The 22,065-nt window shown below is 37.6% G+C and overlaps 2 protein-coding genes across 2 annotated transcripts; both read right to left on the bottom strand.

The window, feature by feature from the left end:
• Positions 1-580: 580 nt before the first annotated feature.
• On the bottom strand, positions 581-2,030 carry LOC108658340 (granzyme D). The gene is made up of 4 exons (XM_030386578.2): positions 1,856-2,030; positions 1,535-1,715; positions 1,219-1,480; positions 581-996 (listed from the first exon to the last, which is right to left on the bottom strand). The coding sequence occupies exons 1-4, from the start codon at positions 1,917-1,919 to the stop codon at positions 646-648; spliced, it is 858 nt and encodes a 285-aa protein (XP_030242438.1). The 5' UTR covers positions 1,920-2,030; the 3' UTR covers positions 581-645.
• Positions 2,031-18,105: 16,075 nt separating this feature from the next.
• LOC115563513 (uncharacterized) lies at positions 18,106-19,249 on the bottom strand. Its single transcript, XM_030386596.2, has one exon. It carries the CDS (start codon positions 19,031-19,033, stop codon positions 18,179-18,181), a length of 855 nt encoding a protein of 284 aa, XP_030242456.2. The 5' UTR covers positions 19,034-19,249; the 3' UTR covers positions 18,106-18,178.
• Positions 19,250-22,065: the final 2,816 nt, after the last annotated feature.

The following is a 22,065-nucleotide window of genomic DNA, read 5'->3' as shown; positions in this document are numbered from 1 at the left end:
TCCCCATTTCAGCTTCACATTGTGCTTGGCAATGCAATTTAAACTCTTTGATAACTCCGAAAAGTGCATTTGGCTGACGCTGCGTCGACGCCTCTTTGCCAGCCACGCCCCCTCTCGCTGTGAGCCACTGGCCGCGTTATCAGCGGCAAAGCGAAAAGACAAAGAGGGAGTCGGCCCGAAGACACATGAAAATACAATAGCCAAAGTTTGATATGAAACTGCAACGCAGCCCGCGTCGCGTATTGCAAAACTTTTCAATTGTAATTTTTTTTCTTTACTTTTACTTTGTTTTTTATACTTTTTTGTTTTCTCTTCAGATGTTTTTTTTTTCGCGCTGCGCTTTCTGATTGCGAGCTGAGCTCTGAACGCCGCCGATAAATCGCGCGAGCATTTGCATTGTGCCCCAAAAGAAAATCTGAAAACTCAAAAACTATTGCAACCACAAGACGAGCTGAGGAGCAGCTGAAGCAGGAGGCGACAACACCGGCTGGAATGCATAGAATTTATGGGCACTTCCTTAAGCCCTTCTCTGGGTACCCCCACAAGTACGGCCAGGGGATAAGCTACAGCTACAGCGGGCTACAGCAAGTAATTTTTAATACGAATTTAAAATCAAACTCTAATATGTATATGTCCTCCTGACTGTCAGCTGGTGATCAGGTAAATGGCAATGGCCACAGACACGTGCCACTGGAAGCAACTGGAACGTAGGGCCTCAACTCCATTGAAATGCATGTAAATGCCCCCGTTTATCCATTTTCTAAACATATATATATCGGTGAACAGCATATACTCGTTGCTGGCACTTCCGAGGAAGACACCCGCAAGTGTATCGTTGCATTTCAACGGGCCACCTAGATCGAACCTGTTTGTTTTAGCGGCTCGCGCCAAGTCGTAGGTGCACATCACACCCACAACAAGAGCGCGCTTAAAGCACTCCATTTTGCTGGAAATCCGTCTTAATGCGACGTGGGGAGCGTCACGCAACACAGCAACCTAAAGTGAGGAGAGGTAATCGATTAGTTATCGATATAGAAATACTCACATAATGTTAGTTATCGGTATTCAAGTAACTAATGTATAGATAGATTAATGTATAGATATCGACAAACAAAGAAACCAGTTTACAATTCGTTATCGATACTCAAATAGCTAAAGTTATCGATACACTAGCAGTTAATATACGGCTTTATAGAATACAATTATCGATTGGCTTACAGTAGTATCTGCACCCCAGCCGCAAAATGAGCATCGGGTATTCGGCTGAAATACTTCCATAGTGATAGGTAGATATGCAATAGCTCCTTTAACGGGCATTATATCTTCAGAAGTAAAGACCAATCCAATATTGTAAGCCAGTTCGTTATGCTTATATAAGCCATGCCATCGCCAACTTGCGATTTTCAGCACCCTCATTGTTGAGCTTAAGCCTCTCGTGTTCGTATTCCCTATTACAGCCACCATATCCTCTCGTGTTTGTCTGCAGAACATAATTTCAGTATAACAGCAAATTGGTTCACTCAGGTATACCCACCTATATATACAGAAAGCGGATGTGATAAGCACACGATTCTTGATAACAGCTGCTGCGCAAATGTATCCACTGCCAACTGCCACAGATTCATTTTGGAGTTTACGCAGCGAGCCCATATAGGGAACATCCTCAATACTGGCATCTTCCCCTCTAGAAATTCGAGGTTCTCTGCCGGCTTTGACTTTGAAAAGTAAACGAGGGTAAAAGTGTAAATAGATATGCATGAATACTATCTATAGAGCATGCTTGCATACGTCTATCGGCGGGGTTTTGGGTATTTCCTAGTCGCGGAACCCTCACATTACTATTCTTATGGCTTACCTCCATTCATCAACAAAAACAGGCATAAGCTAAAACGAATGAACAAAATCACAAGTGCGGCCATGATATTTGTTTTATGAAGACAGGAAAACAGAAATTTGGAAAATTTAAATAGCTTTAAAATAAAATAAAAACCTCTAACGAAAGTTATTGGCAGAAGGGATTTCAAATTTTGACACAATCAAATTTATATGACTCGAAATGCAAAGTTTGGTAACCTAGGCCGAAAGATGCGCGGGATGGGATTTAAAAACTGAATTTCGCTGTACAAAAATCTACGACAAAAATCTCTAGGTCTTATGAGTATAGATATCCAATTTTCGATGGGCTTCTAGAACTCAATGACAATACTTTTTATTTATTTATTTAATTTTGTGTACTTTTTCTTCTTTTTTATATTTTATATTTTTAATCATTTTTATTATTATTATTATTATTTTTTTTTTACATTTTAAATAAATCAATACTTCATGTAGTTCATGTTTGAATATTTATATACCCTGATACACTTTTATTTATCAATTGTCCAATAAGACTTTCATTACGAAAGATTTTTCAAAAATCATCTCCCCATACAGTCTCTCTCTCTCTCTCCCTCTCTCTCTCTCTCTCTCTCTCTCTCTCTCTCTCTCTCTCTATCTCTCTCTCTCTCTCTCTTCAGCACTCATTTGATTAGGTAATTTATTATGTTTTTTTTTCGCATTTTTTATGATATTGCAATTTTTCATATATCTATTGACTCGATCCGCTTTACTAGCAGCAAAAATATTTTTGTTAATAAAAGTAACTTTTCTACTTGATGTACGTTCATAAAATTTTGTTTCCTTTTTAAGCTTAGGGAAAAAAGTTGTTCACTCACACACACACACACACACAGATACAATTTTCTGTTCTTTGTGCTCATCTATTCATCCATAACTGGCATTAAAACGCAATCAGTGTTTAGCAGTGCTCACTTGTTGTTGTTGATGTTGCTGTTGTTGTTGTTGTTGTTGTTGCTTACAGCAAAATCACATCAACTTTGCTGTGTTTGCTCAATTGCTTCGTCCACGTTTTCTTCTGCTGCTCCTGCTGCGCCTCCTGCTCCAGCTCCTGCTCCACATTTGCTATCGTCGCGACCTCGTCTAACTTTTTCATTAAATGTATTTCAATACTTTTCGACACCCCATCCCCAGTTGTCTCTCTCTCTCTCTCTCTCTCTCTGTCTCTCTGGCTGCCTGTTTGTCTCTCTTTCTGTCCCTCTCTCTCCCTTCTCTCCTTCTGCCTTTTCGCCTCACGCGTTGCCAATTTTTTCCACTTGACCAATTCATTTTGCGCACTTCACACAGCTATAGCCCGCCTCCGCCGCCGCCGCCGCTGAGCTCTCTCCCGCTTCCGTCTGCTCGCTTTGCTCTTTGCCCCAGCTCTGCGCTCACTTAGCAATCTGATTTTGTTTTTCTTCGCACCAACTTTCAGTTGATTTAGTCGCCCCGCGACGCGCCTCGCGTCGTCCCAGTGGCCATCGATCCGCGCTCAGTTGACGCAGTTGCTCAACTGATTGGCTGCAAAGTTTGTTTGTTTTTTTTTTTTTTTCTTTCGCTCTTCTCCTTCTGTTTCTACTTCTTTCTATTTGCGGCAAATGAAATTCCTGGTACCAAAAACTGACCAACTTCGGCCGGCTGCTGCACAGGTGATTGTTTCGCCAACCTCAAGCGCTTCAGTTACAGCCTCTGCCTCTGGCTCTGGCTCTGGCTCTGCTTCAGTCTCAGTCTCAGTCTCATCGGCTTCTCGAAGGTCTTAACTGCTTTATACATATACATTTTTACGGTCAATTGACGTTTGTTTGCCGCTCCCCTTAACCCCAACCCAATCATCTAGCGCTGTCCGTCTGTGCTCGTGTCTCTCGCCTTCTCTCTATCTATCTCTGTCTCTGTCGCTCGCTTTGTTTGTTTGCACAACTGGCACCGCCTGGCGACCAACTTTTGACCAAAATAAGACGGAAAAAAAAGCGAAAAGTTTTTAATTTTATTTATTGAAAAGTTTGTCCTGTTATTTATGTTTGCAACCGTGTTGAAAATATGACCGAAACGAGTCTAGTTTAAAGCCGCGTCGCCACTTAAAGTCAAACACAGCCAACAAATTTGTTTGCACCACTAGAAAAATTGAAGAAGAAGAAGATGGAGAAGCTTCTGCTTCTGCTGCTGCTGCTGCTGCTTCATTAAAAAGCCATTGGCACTTGCAACTTTCTGGCTATCATTACAAGTCCGCCTTGTCAACTGTCGCATTCAGCTTACAGTTTACACTTTTACAATTTGGCAATTTTACTATTTCACAGTTTTACAGTTAACAGGCAAACGATGTTAGCCAAAAATTTGTCACAAACTTTGCGCTCAAGCACATTTAAAAATAGCTTAAGACATGGACACTCTGCCGCAACAACAGCAACCACAACAACAAGAGCCATAGCAACAGCAGCAGCCACAACTGTCTCTTGGCTTGGCCAAAACCACAAAAGTCCTTCAAACTGGTCGTAGCATCATAAATTATGGTTAGTTAAAAGTTGATAAAGCATCTTAAAAAAAAATTGCGCTAGAAAAGTCTTCTCTAGTAAGCAGATATCCTGGAAAGAATGGCTGAAATAGCTCACAGCTGTATGCCATGCATACAGACACACACAGTTTTCAGGTATGCAAATGGCCTAAAAAATTTTGTTGAACATTCAACAGATCATTGAGGAGAGAGATATATTTTTGCATTGCATGGAGAATGTTGTATTCATTCATCGTCATTCTATAGTTGTATATAAATTTATGCTATAGAGATCTTTCATATCACATTCAGTTGCAGACAATCAATATACCCTAATCGTTACATTTTACAATATGGGTATAGGAATAATACTAAATAGTATCCAATTAGCAATTGCCAAACTGAAAATACATTTTCATATATATGTGCTATATTCATGAATATACATCCTTAAGCCCATTGATATTCAATAAAAAAATATATATATTTTCATTTAAATTTAAAATATTTAAATAAATAAAAAATAATAATCATGTATAAAGTTGCAAGTTTTTTTTTGGCAACAACACGAAAAAACAAAACCAGAGAAATATATAAATATTATTTTTGATATACATACATATATACATATATCTACATATTCACAAATTTACATATCTATACTATAAATGAGCTATAAAGTAAGTATTTACCTACATAGTCATTTATTCCATGCGTAAATCCATAAATGAGCTATCAAGCAACAACAAGCAAAAATAATAACACATAACTCTAACCGAGTTTAAATTTAACATATTTTTGTATCAATGTTAAAACCAGTTTAACATTTCCATAAGACTTATATCATTTAACTTTAATTGAGTTAAGGACTACCAATAAAAAATATTTTCCTTTTTCTGTTTGGTTTCCAACAACTAAAATAATACGAGAAGATCTTTTTTTTAAATTGTTGTTTATCATCATCTAGCAGCAATTTGATAACTCTGAAAAGTAGGCAACACTTTTTTCTCTTATACACTAATACTCATACGCTGATCTTCTAAGCTTCCCCACTGCTTGGCAATGCACTGCTTTGCCGTCGCTCAAAAGTATGCAATGCTTTATTCCAGCTGCCCGATACAGAATTGCTTGGAACAAGGGGATTTTGAAGCACTGGGCAGAGGAGAGGAAAAATTTTACATTTTTAATTGCTTGTTGCGTTTGTTATTGTTTGTCAACGTTGTTTTTGTTGCCTTTATTGTTGTTGCGACTGTCTTTGTTGCTGCTGTTGTTGTTGTTGCTAATCTAATTTACTGCCTGCAACTTTTGTCTGTTCTGTGTGTTCCCGTTGGCCTCGCATTATGATGAGGCATTTTAATTAACTTTTGTTTTAGTAAGTGGAAAGCAACTTGAGCAGAGCTTTTTTTTATATTTTTGTTCTTGCTGCTGTTGCTGCTGCTGCTGCTGCCTTTTTGCCTGCCACGCCCAGCATTTATTGTTGAATGGGTCTAGCAGAGAATAAAAGAAAAATTATATGCATATACTTATTTATGAACTTGTGCCTTGTGCCAGCAAAATTAACATTGACAACAACAACAACAACAACATTAGCTGGCTAAACAAAAAGAAGTCCCTTTGTTGTTGGTCGCGCAATTAAATTGCCTTTGCTTGTGTGTGTGTGTGTGTTTATGAGTATTCATACCCGTTCAGAAGGTAAAAAAAGTATATTCGATTTGTTCTATGACCTCTTAATTCTTAAACAGATGAAGCCTTATATGGAACATCTTCTAAACACTTAATTGAAATACAGAATTTAAAGTAAATATCTATATAGTAGACTACTATAATTTGAGGTGGAGCATCTGGAATATTTTATTTCATTAAAGGTCTTGTGCAAAGTTCGCTGCAAACTTTGCTTTGCGTAAATTGTTCGTTTGTTTCTCAACTTAATTTTTTGGCTTCTTTGTGGGAAATCAAGTTCTGTTTACAACGTCCACGTTTTGTGCATATTAAAGTATAGAGCACTGCAAATGGCAGCTGCGGCAATAAATATTTAAATTTCATAAAAGAAGAACTTGTAAGCAATCGTTAGCTTGCAAAAAGATTATTTGCTATTCACTATAATAAATCCATAAAAATATAGTTAATTAAATTCAAAGAAATGTAATATATAGTCCATTGAATTCTTTCATAGAACTACGTAACAATTAGGGAAAACAAAATTTATATTAAATAAAATTAAAATAAAATACATATATTTTAATTTTTTATTTATTTTTCTTTTTCCATATTTTCATTTTCTCTATTTCATGCCACATCTTATTTATCGCTCAGCTCAAAACTCACATTTACTGTACACTGCACCGAGCGCGTATTACACAGTCTGTTACACCCCATAGCCACATGCGGACTGGTTTTTTGTTGTTTTGGTTTTTTGACTCCCTCGATGCTCTCGCTTTTGTTTGAGTTTGCGCTTATTTGACATTTTTACTTTATTTTCTTATTCATATTCATACGTACTTTCATACATACATATATGTATATATATATATGTACATAAATACTTACTTTTTTTTTGTTTTAATTCAACTTTGTTTGCACATAATTTTTCGGAAACATGCGTCAGAAGGCAAACAAATGCATGAATAAATACGCAGCAAGCGAATGACAATGAATGAATGACTGAATGAGTGAATGTTGAATGCGTTGTTTGGCAAATGCAAAAGTCAAATACAAGTACACAAGCCAAACACAAAGCGGACTAGCCGACAAACGGACGTACAAATGGTCATGACATTCCGTTTCCTCCTCCTCCTCCTCCTACTCCATCTCCAGCTCCAACTTCAGCTCCATCTTCATCTCCATTGCTGTTTCCATTCGATTTGATTTGATTTGATTGTTTGACTTGTGCCGCTGACTATTGAAGTTAAATCATTAATTATTTTCATTCTCACTTGATTAGCTGCAAAACAAAAGACATCCAAGACGACAATAGGTTTTTATTACTACAGAATCTAAAATAGTTCAGATGGGCATTTATTTGAAAATATTCATTGAATATGAATAATTGGTTTCATCAGAAAATTTAAGTAAATATACATTGATAGATATTTATTGTAGAGTTAAGTTTTAATTCATTATTTTAGTATCAAGAAAATGATAAAATATATATAGTAAATATTATTATTATTGTTGTTATTATTAGTCAAAGAATCAGCAATATCATTAAGCACTTTATTCCTAATCTATAACTCTTTTATGGCGTTCACTTGTCAAGCACTCACAACTTCTCTCCTGAGGTTAAATTTCAGATTGATTTTCCCATTCCGCTGTGCCATTAATCGTGCCTATACCAACACACTTGAGTCAAACTCAATTACATTTCTCTCACCTTAACTTATTATCACGCCCAGGCTCAGGCTGTGCTGCCCAGAGAATTTCAAGAAGTTCATGGAAATGGAAAGGCACGCAGCAATGGAACATAATTCCACTGAATAAAGACCGCTATCCATTGGTATTACGGTTAAAGTTTAGGGCTTCCTATAGACATTGTCTATATATACATTTCCTATTAATCAACATTCATATTCAAAACAAATAATAATTATGTGAATCAGCTCTAAGTGCTTTGGTAAGGCTATTTATACAGCTTAGCTTAGGCACTGAGCTGTAAATTTGGGTTGGGAAATGATTTTGATATACGTATTTATATTGCCGAATATAAATTGTTGCGGCATCTAGATCCCAATTGGCCTCGACAACCCATTCACGGACAATGGATTTTTTAGCATTACTTTTTTAACTCGAACCTTTCTCAGTAAGACGGAATAATCCATTGGATACGCCCTAAAGTTGGTAATACTTCAAATACCGAATCCCAATTCAATGGAATTTTATTATTTGCTCATTAAAAGGAAGTTCAATAAATTTCAACTTAAGTCAATTTCCATAATAACCTCATTAATATATTATTATATTAGTATGGCAAAACTAGAAATTCAAATTCCCAGAAATATAGCCAAGCTCCATTACCAAACTAAGATGATGAATTACCAGACCTCAACTCCAAGAGTGTCCGTTATTACCGTAGTTAAAAACCTAAACAGGACAACATCAGCAGCTCCATTTTCAATATAAACTCTCAGTACACAATAAACCCGTTCGGTAAGCGCTTTGAGCCCAAGATGTAAACAGTTTTTAATTAAAAGAGAGTCATTTGATACAGCAACAAGAGAAGTCTCTAATGTTGGTCAAATTACAAGAGAAAATTGTTGGGAATTGCAAAGGATGACATTCGAGTAACCCAGCACAATCCTGACCTTAAAAAGAGCAGAGAAGGAAAAGAAACGTGGAGCATAAAATGCTGTGCACTGCAGGGAAGTCGAACGTAGTCAAAGTTTCAATCTTTCGCCCTTTGATTTGTGCACAAATAACCATAAACAAATTAGAAATTAATAACATACTTTGCTGCTTAGGCGGAAGAAGCAGAGCGAGAGACGGCGCGGGGAGACAGGCGCAAGGGCAGCGCAAGCGAGGGGCGAGTGGGTGGCCCATAACTTGTAGCTATCAAATGTTGTCGATGAGCGGCGGCTGAGCGAGATAAAAGGCAGCCGCAGAGGCCGAGCCAGAGCCAGAGTCAGAGTCAGTCGAAAGCCAAAGCAGACAGCAGAACGAAATGCGGTATAAATTTACATATTTTATTGAAAATTGAATAGCAGCAAAAGCAGCCGACATTACAATGAGAGAAGAGGAGGGAGCGAGAGCGCGATAGAGAACTGTAAAGCAAAAATAACAAAGTTAACAAAATCCAGAAGCAAAAGTACCCAAAGAACCCGACATTCAGCGAACAAGAACAAAAAAAAAAGAATTACAACAATAACAACAACAAAAACTTTTAGCAAAACAAAAAGAAAATATGGGGAAAAACGAGAGAAAAATCTCCATTGAATAGAAAGCATGCACAATAATAACAAAAGCCGAAGCGTGGAGCAGATAGCAGCCAGCATAGGTGGGCGTGGTGTGGCAGGAGGCGAGGGAGGCTCTGCGAAAAGCGAAGCCACGCTAGATGAAAATATGACAGTAAGTTATATGCTAAGCCCCACAAACAAAGAAATGGAAAAGGAAAAGCAAACGAACAACGAAAAACCAAAAATAAAAAGAATATCGAACAAAATAAACCAAACAAACAAACATTGCAATTTGTAGCGGAACAAGGTAAAAATATGGGGAATCTGAAATGCAGAGCCAAGATTGGAGGAGGGGGGGAGGTTGAGTGGAGCTCGAGTGGGAGCTAGAAAGCTGCGCCTGGACAGCTTACAAGGAGATTTATTTCAAATCAATACACATAAAGAATGAAGCTACAAAACTCTGAGACTGTGTGCAGGTGTGTGTGTACACATGTGTGTATGTGTGTGTGTGTGTATCCGCGTAACACAATTTCGCGCAGCTCGTCAATGCTGCAACTGGGCCAATTGCAGTTGTTAGAGCTAAAGCCAGTCGATCGCTTCATCTCGTTAAATATTGTGCAATGGCTCAGAGGCTGCCGGACGACAGCTGTTGACTGTGGCCAAGACCAACAAATAGCAGCTAACTTGAGTAGTTTGCATAGATGAATAGTAAATACTGCGCCATACTCTGCTAAGAGCGAAGACTTAAAGAGCAAAGCAACAATAAATCGTTGAGAAAATATGAGAGATGTCAAGAGAGTTTTTTCTTTGGTGTGCATACAATGTATGGACCATGTCCATTGGACATTGCAATGCCTTTTCTTTTATATCATCAAACAAAGCTTTTCATATGACCAAAATATTCATCACTATTTGCTTAGCTTTATAAATATTATTTTTATGTCACTTAAAATAATTATAATCTATCCTCATTATTTACTTAGCTGTATTTATATTATATTTGATTTATATGTTCAGGCATGAACATATGAATATACGATGATCGTATACATGCCTCCGACGCACTCAGCGACTAGCAGGTAGTGCGCTGTGATAGCGATAAGGGCCACATGTACGGACTGCATAAGTATATAAATGAAGACCAACCCTTGCAGCCCCAGAGTCAGATTACGAAGGAGACGCGCGCTGAGCCTTACAAACTCAGCGATAGGATAAGAATAGCTAATAGACCAACGCGGAGTCTTACACACACAGCGATAAGATAAGAATATGTAATAGCCCAATGCTGAGCCTTACACACTCAGCAATAGATACATTAGATTTAAGGGTTGAAATTATACATGAGTCTGGGTATATAAACCCAGGCTCAGAATAATAAAGATCAATACGAAACTAAACACCATCATAGTGAAGTGTATTCGTTCATATATTAAATGAATTATTCGTGATTGTTTTTTTTGCTTTATTTATATTATATGTATTATTATTTATTATTTATTTATTTATTTATTTCTTAAAATAATTAAATTATATAATTATTCATAATTATCTGCTTAGCTCCATTTTTATTAAATACGTTAATTATTTATTATTATTTGCTTAGCTTTATTTACATAATATTAATTTACATTAAATAAATTTTTAAGATATACATAATTTTTTTAATAATAATATTATTATTATTATTGAATTCTTTATTTATTTATTTATTTATTTATTTATTTATTTATTTTATTTTATTTTATTTTATTATTATTTTTTTTTTTTTTTTTTTTGCATAAAATCAACGGCAATGCAATCAATTAATCAAGGCGAGATAAAATCTTTATTATTCTTATATACAAACATATATACTATATACACTTATAAATTCAAATGCTAAAATAATAACAAATAACATAATTTTTTTAACGTAACAAAATAAAATTATTATTATTAAGCTCTGCTTTAAAACGCTCAAAGGAATATTAAATATTTGATAAAAAAAAAGATATATTTTACTATTTATATGCAATACATTCACATATATTAACATAAGTACATATTACTTTTAGATTACATAAAAATGAAATAGTGAATATTAAATTTCATAATTTTCATGTTTACTTACATTTGTTTAACCTATAAATGCGAACATTTATGTATCCATTTATATATCCATATATATTTATTGTTTATAAACACTAACCAAGAGAAAAATGAAATTCCAGGAATTTCAATATTATCTATCTATAATTCTTTGCATATCGTATTATTTAATTGTGAGGCTGCGCTTTTGTACGGCTTTTACATTTAATTACAGATATATACGTACAAGCAGACATATATGTATGTATTAATATCCCTTTTAATGTAATCGGAGTCGATTGCTTTTTTTATTTTAATCCAAAAGCCACGTCGATGTGACTTTAACGCATTGTGAATTAATTAGCTTTAAGAGCAAAAGCTGCTGTTTGTTTTATTTATTTTCTGTTGTTCTCACTTGCAGTTATTGCTGCTATTGTTGTTGTTTCTGTTTCACTCAATTTTCATTTTACAAATTTCGTGGCATAATTTTGAATGGCTTCTGCAATATATTAAAGCTCGGCTCGAAATCTGCGAGCAGACGTCGAGCGAATATGAGCTTAATCAAAAGCCGTGCACATACACGCACACACACACGCACACAAAATCATTTAAAATTGTATAGACAATGCATACGTGCCACACACACACATGTAAGTTGGCTGAAAAGTGGAAAAGCCCGTAGGAAAATGTTGCTAAAAACGCAGAGCGTAAAAGTGCAGCGTACGTGTAAATTTACCACAAGTAGTCTGACATGTACAGGCGGCTGCCACAGTGACTGGTGGGCGTGGCATAGTCGATAAGGTGCTGCCGGTAACTCATATGCCCTCTTAGCCCACAACAACAGAGAGAGAGAGAGAGATTGAGAGAGAGGGAGACGAAGCACAAGTTTTTCAATGCGAAAACAAAAGATTTTTTATTGAATTCTGAAGCGTTGCATTAAGTTTACTTGCAACGGGGCACGCCCACCTGCGCTGTGCGCCCACATGTGAGCCGCATGTTGTGTATGCTGAGTGAAAAAGCCAAGACTGTCACGCTGCATTTGCTGCCAAAAGCACACTGAGAGTGAAAGAGAGAGGGAGACAGAACGAGGGAGTGGAATGGGGAGTGCAGAGGTGGTTCAGAGACCTTTAGCCAGGTGCGCAGGCAGCTGCTGCACGTGCAGCTTATGCTTTGTCTGTGGCTGTGCTGCGTGGGGGATTTGGGGCTGCAGACACATCGCAAGTGCGATCAAAGTTTAGCGGATTTTGGCGCGTACATTTTAAAGCTTGTCAAACGTGGCCATAAATAAACGAGGCAATGACTAGTGGGGACAGGATTCCCAGCCGGCTTTATGTGGAATGACGCCGTCGACCACGACGACAACGATGATGACGACTCAAGCTTGAATGGCTGACACTTACAGCAGCAGCAGCAACAGCAGCAACAACAACAGCAACAACAACAGCAACAGCTAGTGCTGGTAAATAACACTTAACAGTAATGACAGCTACCCAACTTAAGTTCCATTCACCATAAAACGTCTTTCAACTGTCATAACGGGCCATGGGAGCTGCCAGCCGGCAACACCTTGAATGTCCTTTAAAGCAGCTTAGCACATTTCCACCAGCACATTTTCGCACACATTTTAAATGCAATTTTCATTTATGTGTATTCGCTCGGAGAGCATTTCAGTTAACGTTAACAAATGTAACCGACTCTGTTTGCTCAGCTTCAAGCAGTGCTCGGAGCGTGTAAATATTAGTTACATTTAACACATTTGCCCCACATAAAAATTACAAAATTAACTTTTACTAAGTGTAAGCCATATATATATGTAAATTTATATGAATCAATTACAGTTTCTGTTGTAATTGAATAGTTCTTTGAGCAAAATATAAACAAATAAATAAGTGGAAAAGATAGAAAAAATTTAAATATTATTTTTTAGAAATAGAAAGGAGGAAAAATAAGTAAATAGATGGAGTCAAAGAGATAGATAGATGGTTAAAAATGTGCTAGAAATACTTGTAGATAGATGGATATATAATGGATGGATCAAAGGGCAGATATAGTAGTTAAATCTATATGTATATAGATGGATATATAAGATATGATAGATGATTAGATCTATAAGTAAAACCCTATTTACGGTAGGTATATATAGATAAATACATAAATTGCTACATAGATGAATCAACATATAAATGATCTATATATTGATAGATAAACATATATTTAGGTATAAAAATTAACAAAAGAAATAAATCATAGAGCAGATAAATAGGGGTTTCATGAATATTTCATAAATATTTTGTTTTGTGAATTAGTTTTTTATTTGGCTAGATTTGGTTTACTAGGAGTTAGTTTTATAAAAGTGGTCCCGGTGATCAATCTCCCCCTGCAGCTGATCCATTGAGGAATAAAAATATGTATTAAAATAAAATAAAAAGCGAGTAGTTGTACTTTTCTTGGTAAAGAAGGCAGACGCCAAACTTATTGGATCTTGGCTCATTACAGAGAATAGATCATGTACAAGAAATATTCCACTGATAATCAATTTCATGCCTGCAGCTATTCTTCAGCTAGAAAGAGGAAGAGCGGCATGCACTGCTCAGGCTTAAAGCTGAACTACGCAACTTTTAATTAAGTTCTCAAACTTTATATATTATATCTAAATTTGTATATATACATATGCATATACTGACTGACATTATTGCACTTATAAGTAGTATATAATATCCACACGTATTTATATATAGTACCAGTCCCGAAAGAATCTTTCGAACTTGATGGATCATCGCATGCCAAAGATTTGCGGCGCAACTTTTCAACACCTCAAGGCAAGAAACTTTTTCCCCACATAGATATACGCCTATATATGTATGCATGTATATAGTGTATATAGCATTACATTTCTCTTGACTGTCGTCAGCGGTTTTTCGTATTTATGCGCCCCTCTGGTAGCGCCATAAAGCTCTCGCGGGCCGTTATAAATACACGCTTTAAAGCAATTTAGCTGACGCTCGGGCCTAACCAGGAGCTACCCATGACGAGGCCAGGAGTGCAGGAAATGCATTTTAAATGTCGAGCACGGCGTAAATAACCCGTTAATGTTAACATGCACACGGCAATGGCAACGGCAACGGCTACGGCTACGGCTACGGCTACGGCTACGGCTACGTCTACGGCACCAGCTCCAAAGCTCCAACTGCAATTGCAGCAACGACTCCGACAACGGGTCCTGGCCCGGGTCTGGGTCTGGGTCCGGGTCGCGGCATGCCAATGCGTTGCCTTAATTTATGTGTCACGGCAATGGCGACAACACAAGGACGCTTCGACGGCCAAAACTATTTCATTTCATTCGACTCGATTCGATTTTCAGTGCGCACAGGCAAAAGTTTGACAGCCACTTGGCACCTTGGAACTTTTTTTGCCATGCCACGGCCCCACCCACGGCCAGCCACTGCTAGTTCGGCATATCCTTTGCATATACAACAAGTTGATGTGGAGTTGAGTGAACACTGACAGACTAATAGATGACCTGTGCACGAGGCTAGTGTCCAACTGGTAGAATATTATAGAGCTTTAGATCAGAGCAAATATCTATCTCCTTTTCTGACTTTTGGGTAATGCAATATTTTATAGCTAAGCTGATTATATATTTTATTTATAAACAAGATTTGTATATTAGATTTATGAAGTTGGCGCTTGAGCTCTGGTCTCTGAGTTATATTATAAGAAATAATATTTCACACTTATGTAGGATTAAGTTAAATATTCAGATGTGTTTATCTTCATAGTAAATTGCTTAAATATAATTAAGTTGACTTCAATTTGAATATTTGATTGCTATGAAAATTCCATCCAAGTATATATATAAAATATTTTTGTATTTTCTCTCTATAAATCTAAGAGCTCTCTATAAATCTAAGAGCATTTGTTTGTTGTTTATTTCCAGTGAGAGTTAAAGGCAAACTTACTTATTCACAAATTTATTCTCAGTTCTATGGAAAATCATTATTTCAGTTTTCCGCTGTATATATTATCCTTAATCATGATTTTTTATGATTCCCAGAAAAACAGTAATTTGCAATTTACGGGCGTTGTGAGTGTTGAATAATAAAAAAAAAATCTATTTTCAGCCTTGACCAACTAAGTTTAAGTCTATATATATAAGAAAAATGTTAAATACATATATATTTTTTATTTGGCGAAATGTTTACAGATTAAAAAAAAAAAAAGAAAATTCTTAACATAAAAAGTTTGTTTTCTACATAATAAAAGTTTAAAGAGAATCCAAAAAAAAAGAGTCTATACACAATATTTTCCGATATTATTCAAAGATTTCTAGCAAAAATCCACTTATTATTTAGTGTAAAAATATTTAAGTATTTTCTATATTTATTCACAGATGCCTCACAAGCAGATCTGTGTTCTCAGTCGAACAATCAGTCAGTTGCCTAATTTAGAAACTAATTAAATTCCAATTTTGCTGGAGATTGTCAAAGCGAATAACATCGTTCTATAGCCAATTTCAATGGGTATGCGGTATAAAAAGACTTACACACACTCACACACAGGGAGAGAAACGCAAACACGAAAAGTTCAGTAGTTGGCCAAAAGTCACTTGGCATGCATATAAATTGTCAGCCATTAAATTTGCATTGACATTTTGGCCGTGCAGCATCGCCCCCTAAGCCATTCGCCATACGCCATTTGCAATGTGCCACGCCCCCTTTAGCACCCACTTTTTGGTTTTAGTTTTTAGCTTGGTGATTTATTTGTGCGCTCTTTGATTGCATGGCCGGAGCCAACGAGAGCAGCAGCAGCGGCAGCAGGAGCAGCAGGAGCAGCGACAGCGGCAGCGGCAGCAGGAGCCGCAGCTTCATCCTGCCAAGTTGTTTGCCATGTTTTGATGCTTGTTTTTATTGAATTTGCTGAATTAATTTGACTGCAGCATCATCAGATAACGAACAAAAAAAAAAAAAATCAACAAAACGGAAAAGATAAAAAACCCAAATAAGAAATAGACCAGAGAGTAGAAGACAAGAAGAAAAGAATTGGCCAACGTTGATTAAACTTGGCTTTGCCACTGACAGCCAACTGAGTGGAGGGGCAGTTCAGAGACCACTCCAGACCCCATCTACATATTCGACATCTCTGCTGCTGCTCTTGGCCAGCAATTAGACTAATACCAAGGCCATGCCACGGCTTTTACCTTATGGCCCTATTGAGCCGCCATCTATCTCGTTATGGTCAAAGCCTGGCACGGCATTGACTGCATCTACGACTGCTTGACAACGATTTCTATTCCCGGCTTATGCAAGAGCTAAACATGCTGGGAAAAACTATGAGAAAACCCGGTTCGAGTATAAAAAGTCAATCACAAAGCAAGAATTGTCATTGTGCATGCTGAGCTGAGGTCCCTGACTGAATCAATCAATCGATTGACTGAAAGCCTGACAGCGGCTAGCCGGCTTGCTGACGAGCATGTAAGTTCTGATTAGCTGAGTGAGTCACAGACTAATTAACTAATCAACCAACTGACTGACAAAGCGGCAGAATGTTTGACTGATGCAAAACCTTTAGAATACACACGAGCTGCTTTGAGTGATTGATGGATTGATTGAGTAATTAACTAACTTGCTGACTTCTTCACTGGTTGATCCACTGAGTAACTGTTTAACTCAGTGACTGATTAACTAACTTGCCAGCCAAAGTGACTAAGTGACTTAGTGAATGCCTGAGTAAATGCAAACAAATTAACTAGTTAATAAATGATTGATCGACTGATTGACTAATTGACTGACTCAATAATTTATTTATTACTTCGCGCATTGATATATTAATTGATTAAGTGATTCACTCACTAACTAACGTATTACGTACGACAGGAATAAATCTTTAACTGATTGATTGACTCATTGGCTGAGTAACTCCTTGTCCCTATGACTATATGTTTGATTGTGATTGGCCAATTGACTAAAATTTAACCTGATTGACTGAACACATATTTGATTAGTGGAACAACCAAGTGACTGATTGAGTGACCTATTTACAACAAATTTATAAATGATTGATTGATTGATGACGATTGATGTGCAAATTGATTGATTATGTCTGCTTGATTAATAAGCCCACTGACTGACAGTTGACAGACTTCTTACTTGGAGAGTACATGTAACTTAGAGACAAATAAAGTTCAGTTTGAATTTTTTAAAAAGCTGATAGATTGACTGCTTGATTGACTGTTTGACTAGCTCCTCAAATCCCTCACTATGCAACTATATGTTGATTAACTGGCTGATCGTTTATTAATTAATAGTTGAATATATTAGTAATCTGATTGACTGACTCCTACATGATTGATTGACTGACCAACTAGCTAATTGACTGACTGATTGACTCACTGGCTAGATAGCTACAATAATGGACTATCAGATATATGAATTGCCTATTGCCTATTGACTAGCTGGCTTACCTCTCTGTTGCAAAATGATTGATTGATTAAGACTGACTAACTTCGATTGACTGATTCTTTAGTTAATAACTTGCTGATTACGCGCTGCTTGATTGACTGACAAAGACTATAACCCACATTATGGCTAACTATTTGATTGACTCACTACTTTACCGATTGACACACGCAATCCCTCAATTCAACTTCATGGGGAAGTTCAATTCAACTCTATATAAACTTTCAAGTTTTTCCGCTCATTGCTGTCCACTTCGAATCGCATTGGCACTTGACAAAAACCCAATTTCAGTTGATAATTAAGAACTTTTCGAGCACTTTTAACTGGATGTGTTTGTATGTTTTATTGCGACTAATGGGAAATAGAAATAGAATTAGAATAGACTGGGAGCTTGCAGCATCGCTCGGCTAGTGTCCGTGATCGTGTTCGCTGCTCTTCTTTTGCGACTTGTGCCACTTCTTTTTGTGCTCCTCGCCGCCCTTTTTGCCGTGCTCCTTCTTGTGGCCCCACTTCTTGGCCTCCTCGTGCTTCTTCTTGTGGCCCTGGTGGCCCTTTTTCTTGTGGCCCTTTTTGCTGTGACCCTTTTTGCCATAGTGCTCGTCGTGGCCGCCCTTTTTGTGCTCGCCCTTTTTATAGCTGCTGCCCTTTTTGTGCTTTTTGCCCTCCTCGAAGCCGCCGTGCTTCTCCTCGCCGCCCTCCACATGATCCTCGTCGTAGTATTTCTTTTCCTTTTTGTCCTCGTTCAATTTGTGCACGTTGTGCTTGCCCTTGATGGAGTGCCCCTTCTTGTAGCTGCCGTGATCCTCGAACTCGCTGCCCTTTTCGCCCTTTTCGCCCTTCTTCTTCTTCTTGTGATGGCTCTCCGAGTGCTTGTGCTTCTTTTCGTGGCCCTCCTCCTCGCCGTGCTCGCCCTTCTTGCCCTCCTTGTCGTGGTGGCCCTTCTCACCCTTCTCATGGTGCTCGGCATGCTTGTGACCCTTTTTGCTCTTCTCGCCATGCTCCTTGTAGTGCTCGCTGTGCTTTTTCTCGCCCGACTCCGATTCACCCTCCTCGCCGTACTCCTCGTGCTTCTTCGACTCGGCCGGCTGCAGGTCATCGAAGTGGGCGTGAAAATCGACCAAGTCGCTGCCAGTCAACGGCTCGCCTATAACCATGGCATTGTCCTGCCTGTAGGGATATGGCAGGCTTGTCGTCGCCGCGAGAGCCGCAAGCGTTGCCAGACACGCCAGCTGCCAGGATATTCGACTTGGCTTTGTCGCCATCTTCGCCTCGTTTCAGTTGTCCTCGAAGGCTTTGAGCTGCTGCTGTTGTTGCCACGCCTTGTTGTCGTTGTCTGGTGAGCAGCTCTCCAGCAGCGCTCGCTTTTTATGTGACCGGCCACCCAGCCAACGGCCACGCCTCATTTGCCCAGCTGCCCGGCTGCCCAGCTCTGCGGCTGATTTGGCAACATTTTCTTTGGAACACTCTCGACTCGAGCTTAGTCGTCGTGCCTAAGTGCATAACGCTGTTTCCAAAGCAGCAGCAGCAGCAGCACAAAAACACCCTTGCACAACAAATGGCCAACTTCTTGCGGTTTACTCTTGCCACTTTTTGTTTTGGCCAGAAAACAAGCGACTTTCGTTACGCACGCTCATTGCAAAGGCATTTCAACAAATGACCAAAAGATCGACTGGTCGGAGATGGATAAATCCGAGAGTAGAAATAGCGTACAAATATATTTAAATTTAAAATGTATATAATATATATAAATATATAAATGCAATGCAAGGACACTTAATGCCCCCAAACACTTTAGTTTTTGCTCGATTTAAGAGTGTCGTGCAAGTAAATAAATATTTAATTTATTATTTTATAAATATGTTATCATGACTTCCCTTCATTTCTTATTTTAATTTTATTCGAAATGCGCTTAGGTCCTAAGAGTAACTTGTTGACTGTACTTAAAGAATATACGGAAAATAAATAAATATTATTATATTAAACCTCAAATCTTGTGTAAATATGTAAAAAAGGATAAATATAAATATATATAAATAAAATATATATAAAATAAAAAATAAATAAAATAAATAAAATATATATATAAATATATAAATATATATTAATAAATACAAATAAAGAAGAAATAAAAAAAATTTAATTTATTTAAAATAACAATGTAAATAAATAAAGAAATGAATATTTATGTTATCATGACTTCCCTTCATTTCTTATTTTAATTTTATTCGAAATGCGCTTAGGTCCTAAGAGTAACTTGTTGACTGTACTTAAAGAATATACGGAAAATAAATAAATATTATTATATTAAACCTCAAATCTTGTGTAAATATGTAAAAAAGGATAAATATAAATATATATAAATAAAATATATATAAAATAAAAAATAAATAAAATAAATAAAATATATATATAAATATATAAATATATATTAATAAATACAAATAAAGAAGAAATAAAAAAAATTTAATTTATTTAAAATAACAATGTAAATAAATAAAGAAATAAAAAATATTTATAAATAAATAAATAAAAAAATAAATTAATTATATTAAATATTATTAATCAATAATGATATATAAAAAATAAATAACAAAATAAATTAATATATATATATATATCAATAAAAATATAAATAACTAAATAAGTTAATAAATAGATCAATAAAAATAATAATACGTACATAATTATATAAGTAAATAAAATATTATTAAAAAAAAAAATAAATAAATAAATATATAAATTAATTAATTCATGAACAATAAAGTGCGAATATTTATATTTATGACTCTCTTCCAGTAGACCTTAGTTAAATCAGCTTCCATCTCTTCTTATCCATTCTCTGTGCCGCTGTAACCTCTCAACTAAGCTGGGCAAAAACTCAAGCAAAGCCATATTCAAAAGTTCAGAGCTCAATTGGCGGCCTTTGCCGCTGAGGCCCGCTTCCAGCGGCCTCCTCGCTCAGTCGCCTAGCCGTTGCCGTTGCCACCTGCATTGTCCTAATTGCTAAAGGGGCTGGGCAGACAAATGAAATATGAATGTGTGCTAAGGCACACACACACACAGACATACACACGCATAGTGGGCCGTGTCAAAGGTTAATTACGCATGTTGCAGCTCGCTCGCTTGCCTTGCCTCGGCTCGTCCTTTGTTGCTCGCCTCGCATCGTCCTTGGGCCTGGTCCGTAAATCGCTTAACGCACACTCGTATACTCGTATACCAGGCGCATATGCCTGCGTGCGTGCGTGTGTGTGTGTGTGTGTTTGCTTAAGCCATTTCCGGTTCGATTTTACCCATTGCTCAAAGCTCGTTCGCTCGCTCGCTAGCTTGGGCAGGCAAACAGCGGGCAGCTGGACAGCCGGACAGCCGGACAGCAGGTTGAAAGGACAAACATCTTTGTTTGGTTTCATATGCTAATCCTTCGAGCTGCGTCATAAATCATCCTTGTCCATGCGACACAGAGACACACGGACGGGCGGACAGTTTCTCAATCAGGAATCAAGGCGACGAGCTCTGCCCAGCCTAAAAGCTTCTCTTTTGTATTATTGCCGGCTGAGCAGCGTTGCAATCTGCCGGGATTTGCGGTGGCTGCTGCTGCTGCTGCTGCTGATGCTGCCGCCTCTGCCCCAAAACAAAAGCAATAACAAGGACATGAATATAACAAAAGCATACAGCAGCAGACAACGGCCATCACCTAGCAGCAGCAGCAGCAGCAGCAGCAGCAGCAGCAGCAGCAGCAACAGCAGCTAACAGATTCAACTTCAGTTTCAGACCCAAAAACTTGCAGTCAGGCATTGAAAAGTGTTTTTGTTCAGCGTGCAACTGGCAACGGCATATGTATGTATGTATTTGTGTGTCTGTGTGTGTGTGTGTGTGTGTCTGTGTGTGTGTGCCAGCCCAGGTGAGCAGTCAACAGCCCTTCGCAACTTCTCTCTGGCTGTGGTTGTTTTTGTTAGTGTTTTGGAATTGCCTCGACAACAACAACAATAACAACAACAACAACAACAACAGGGAACAATCCCACATGGCCAGTGGGCAAATGCATTAACGAAAGTGCTTGGGGGGCAGCCGGGGAAGCAACGACGACGTAGAGACAAAGGTGATGGCTAAGTGCAGCAGCAGCAAAAGCAACAGCAGCAGCAGCAGGAGTCGTGCCTTGGCATGGAGTTTGCCTGGTGGCCTGGTATCAGCATTAAGAGATCATAATTCATATAGCTGGGCTAATAATTCAGTTAAGTTGAAATGCGCAATACAGATGCAGCAGCAGTTCCTGCACACACATATTCACACACACACA

Source organism: Drosophila navojoa, chromosome 3, assembly GCF_054131105.1.
Source record: "Drosophila navojoa isolate 15081-1374.11 chromosome 3, UAZ_NAV_1.0, whole genome shotgun sequence".
Taxonomy (NCBI): Eukaryota; Metazoa; Arthropoda; class Insecta; order Diptera; family Drosophilidae; genus Drosophila; species Drosophila navojoa.
Note: the sequence above shows the minus strand (reverse complement) of the source record. Positions and strands in the feature narration are given on the sequence as shown.

What these genes read in the sequence shown, in the direction of transcription:
- LOC108658340 (XM_030386578.2), bottom strand. Translation starts at nt 1,919, where the DNA reads ATGGCCGCACTTGTGATTTTGTTCATTCGTTTTAGCTTATGCCTGTTT. An exon ending in GTTTTTGTTGATGAATGGAG is followed by an intron (nt 1,716 to 1,855) that starts GTAAGCCATAAG and finishes TACTTTTCAAAG; the next exon opens with TCAAAGCCGGCAGAGAACCT. An exon ending in TCCGCTTTCTGTATATATAG is followed by an intron (nt 1,481 to 1,534) that starts GTGGGTATACCT and finishes TATGTTCTGCAG; the next exon opens with ACAAACACGAGAGGATATGG.
- LOC115563513 (XM_030386596.2), bottom strand. Translation starts at nt 19,033, where the DNA reads ATGGCGACAAAGCCAAGTCGAATATCCTGGCAGCTGGCGTGTCTGGCA.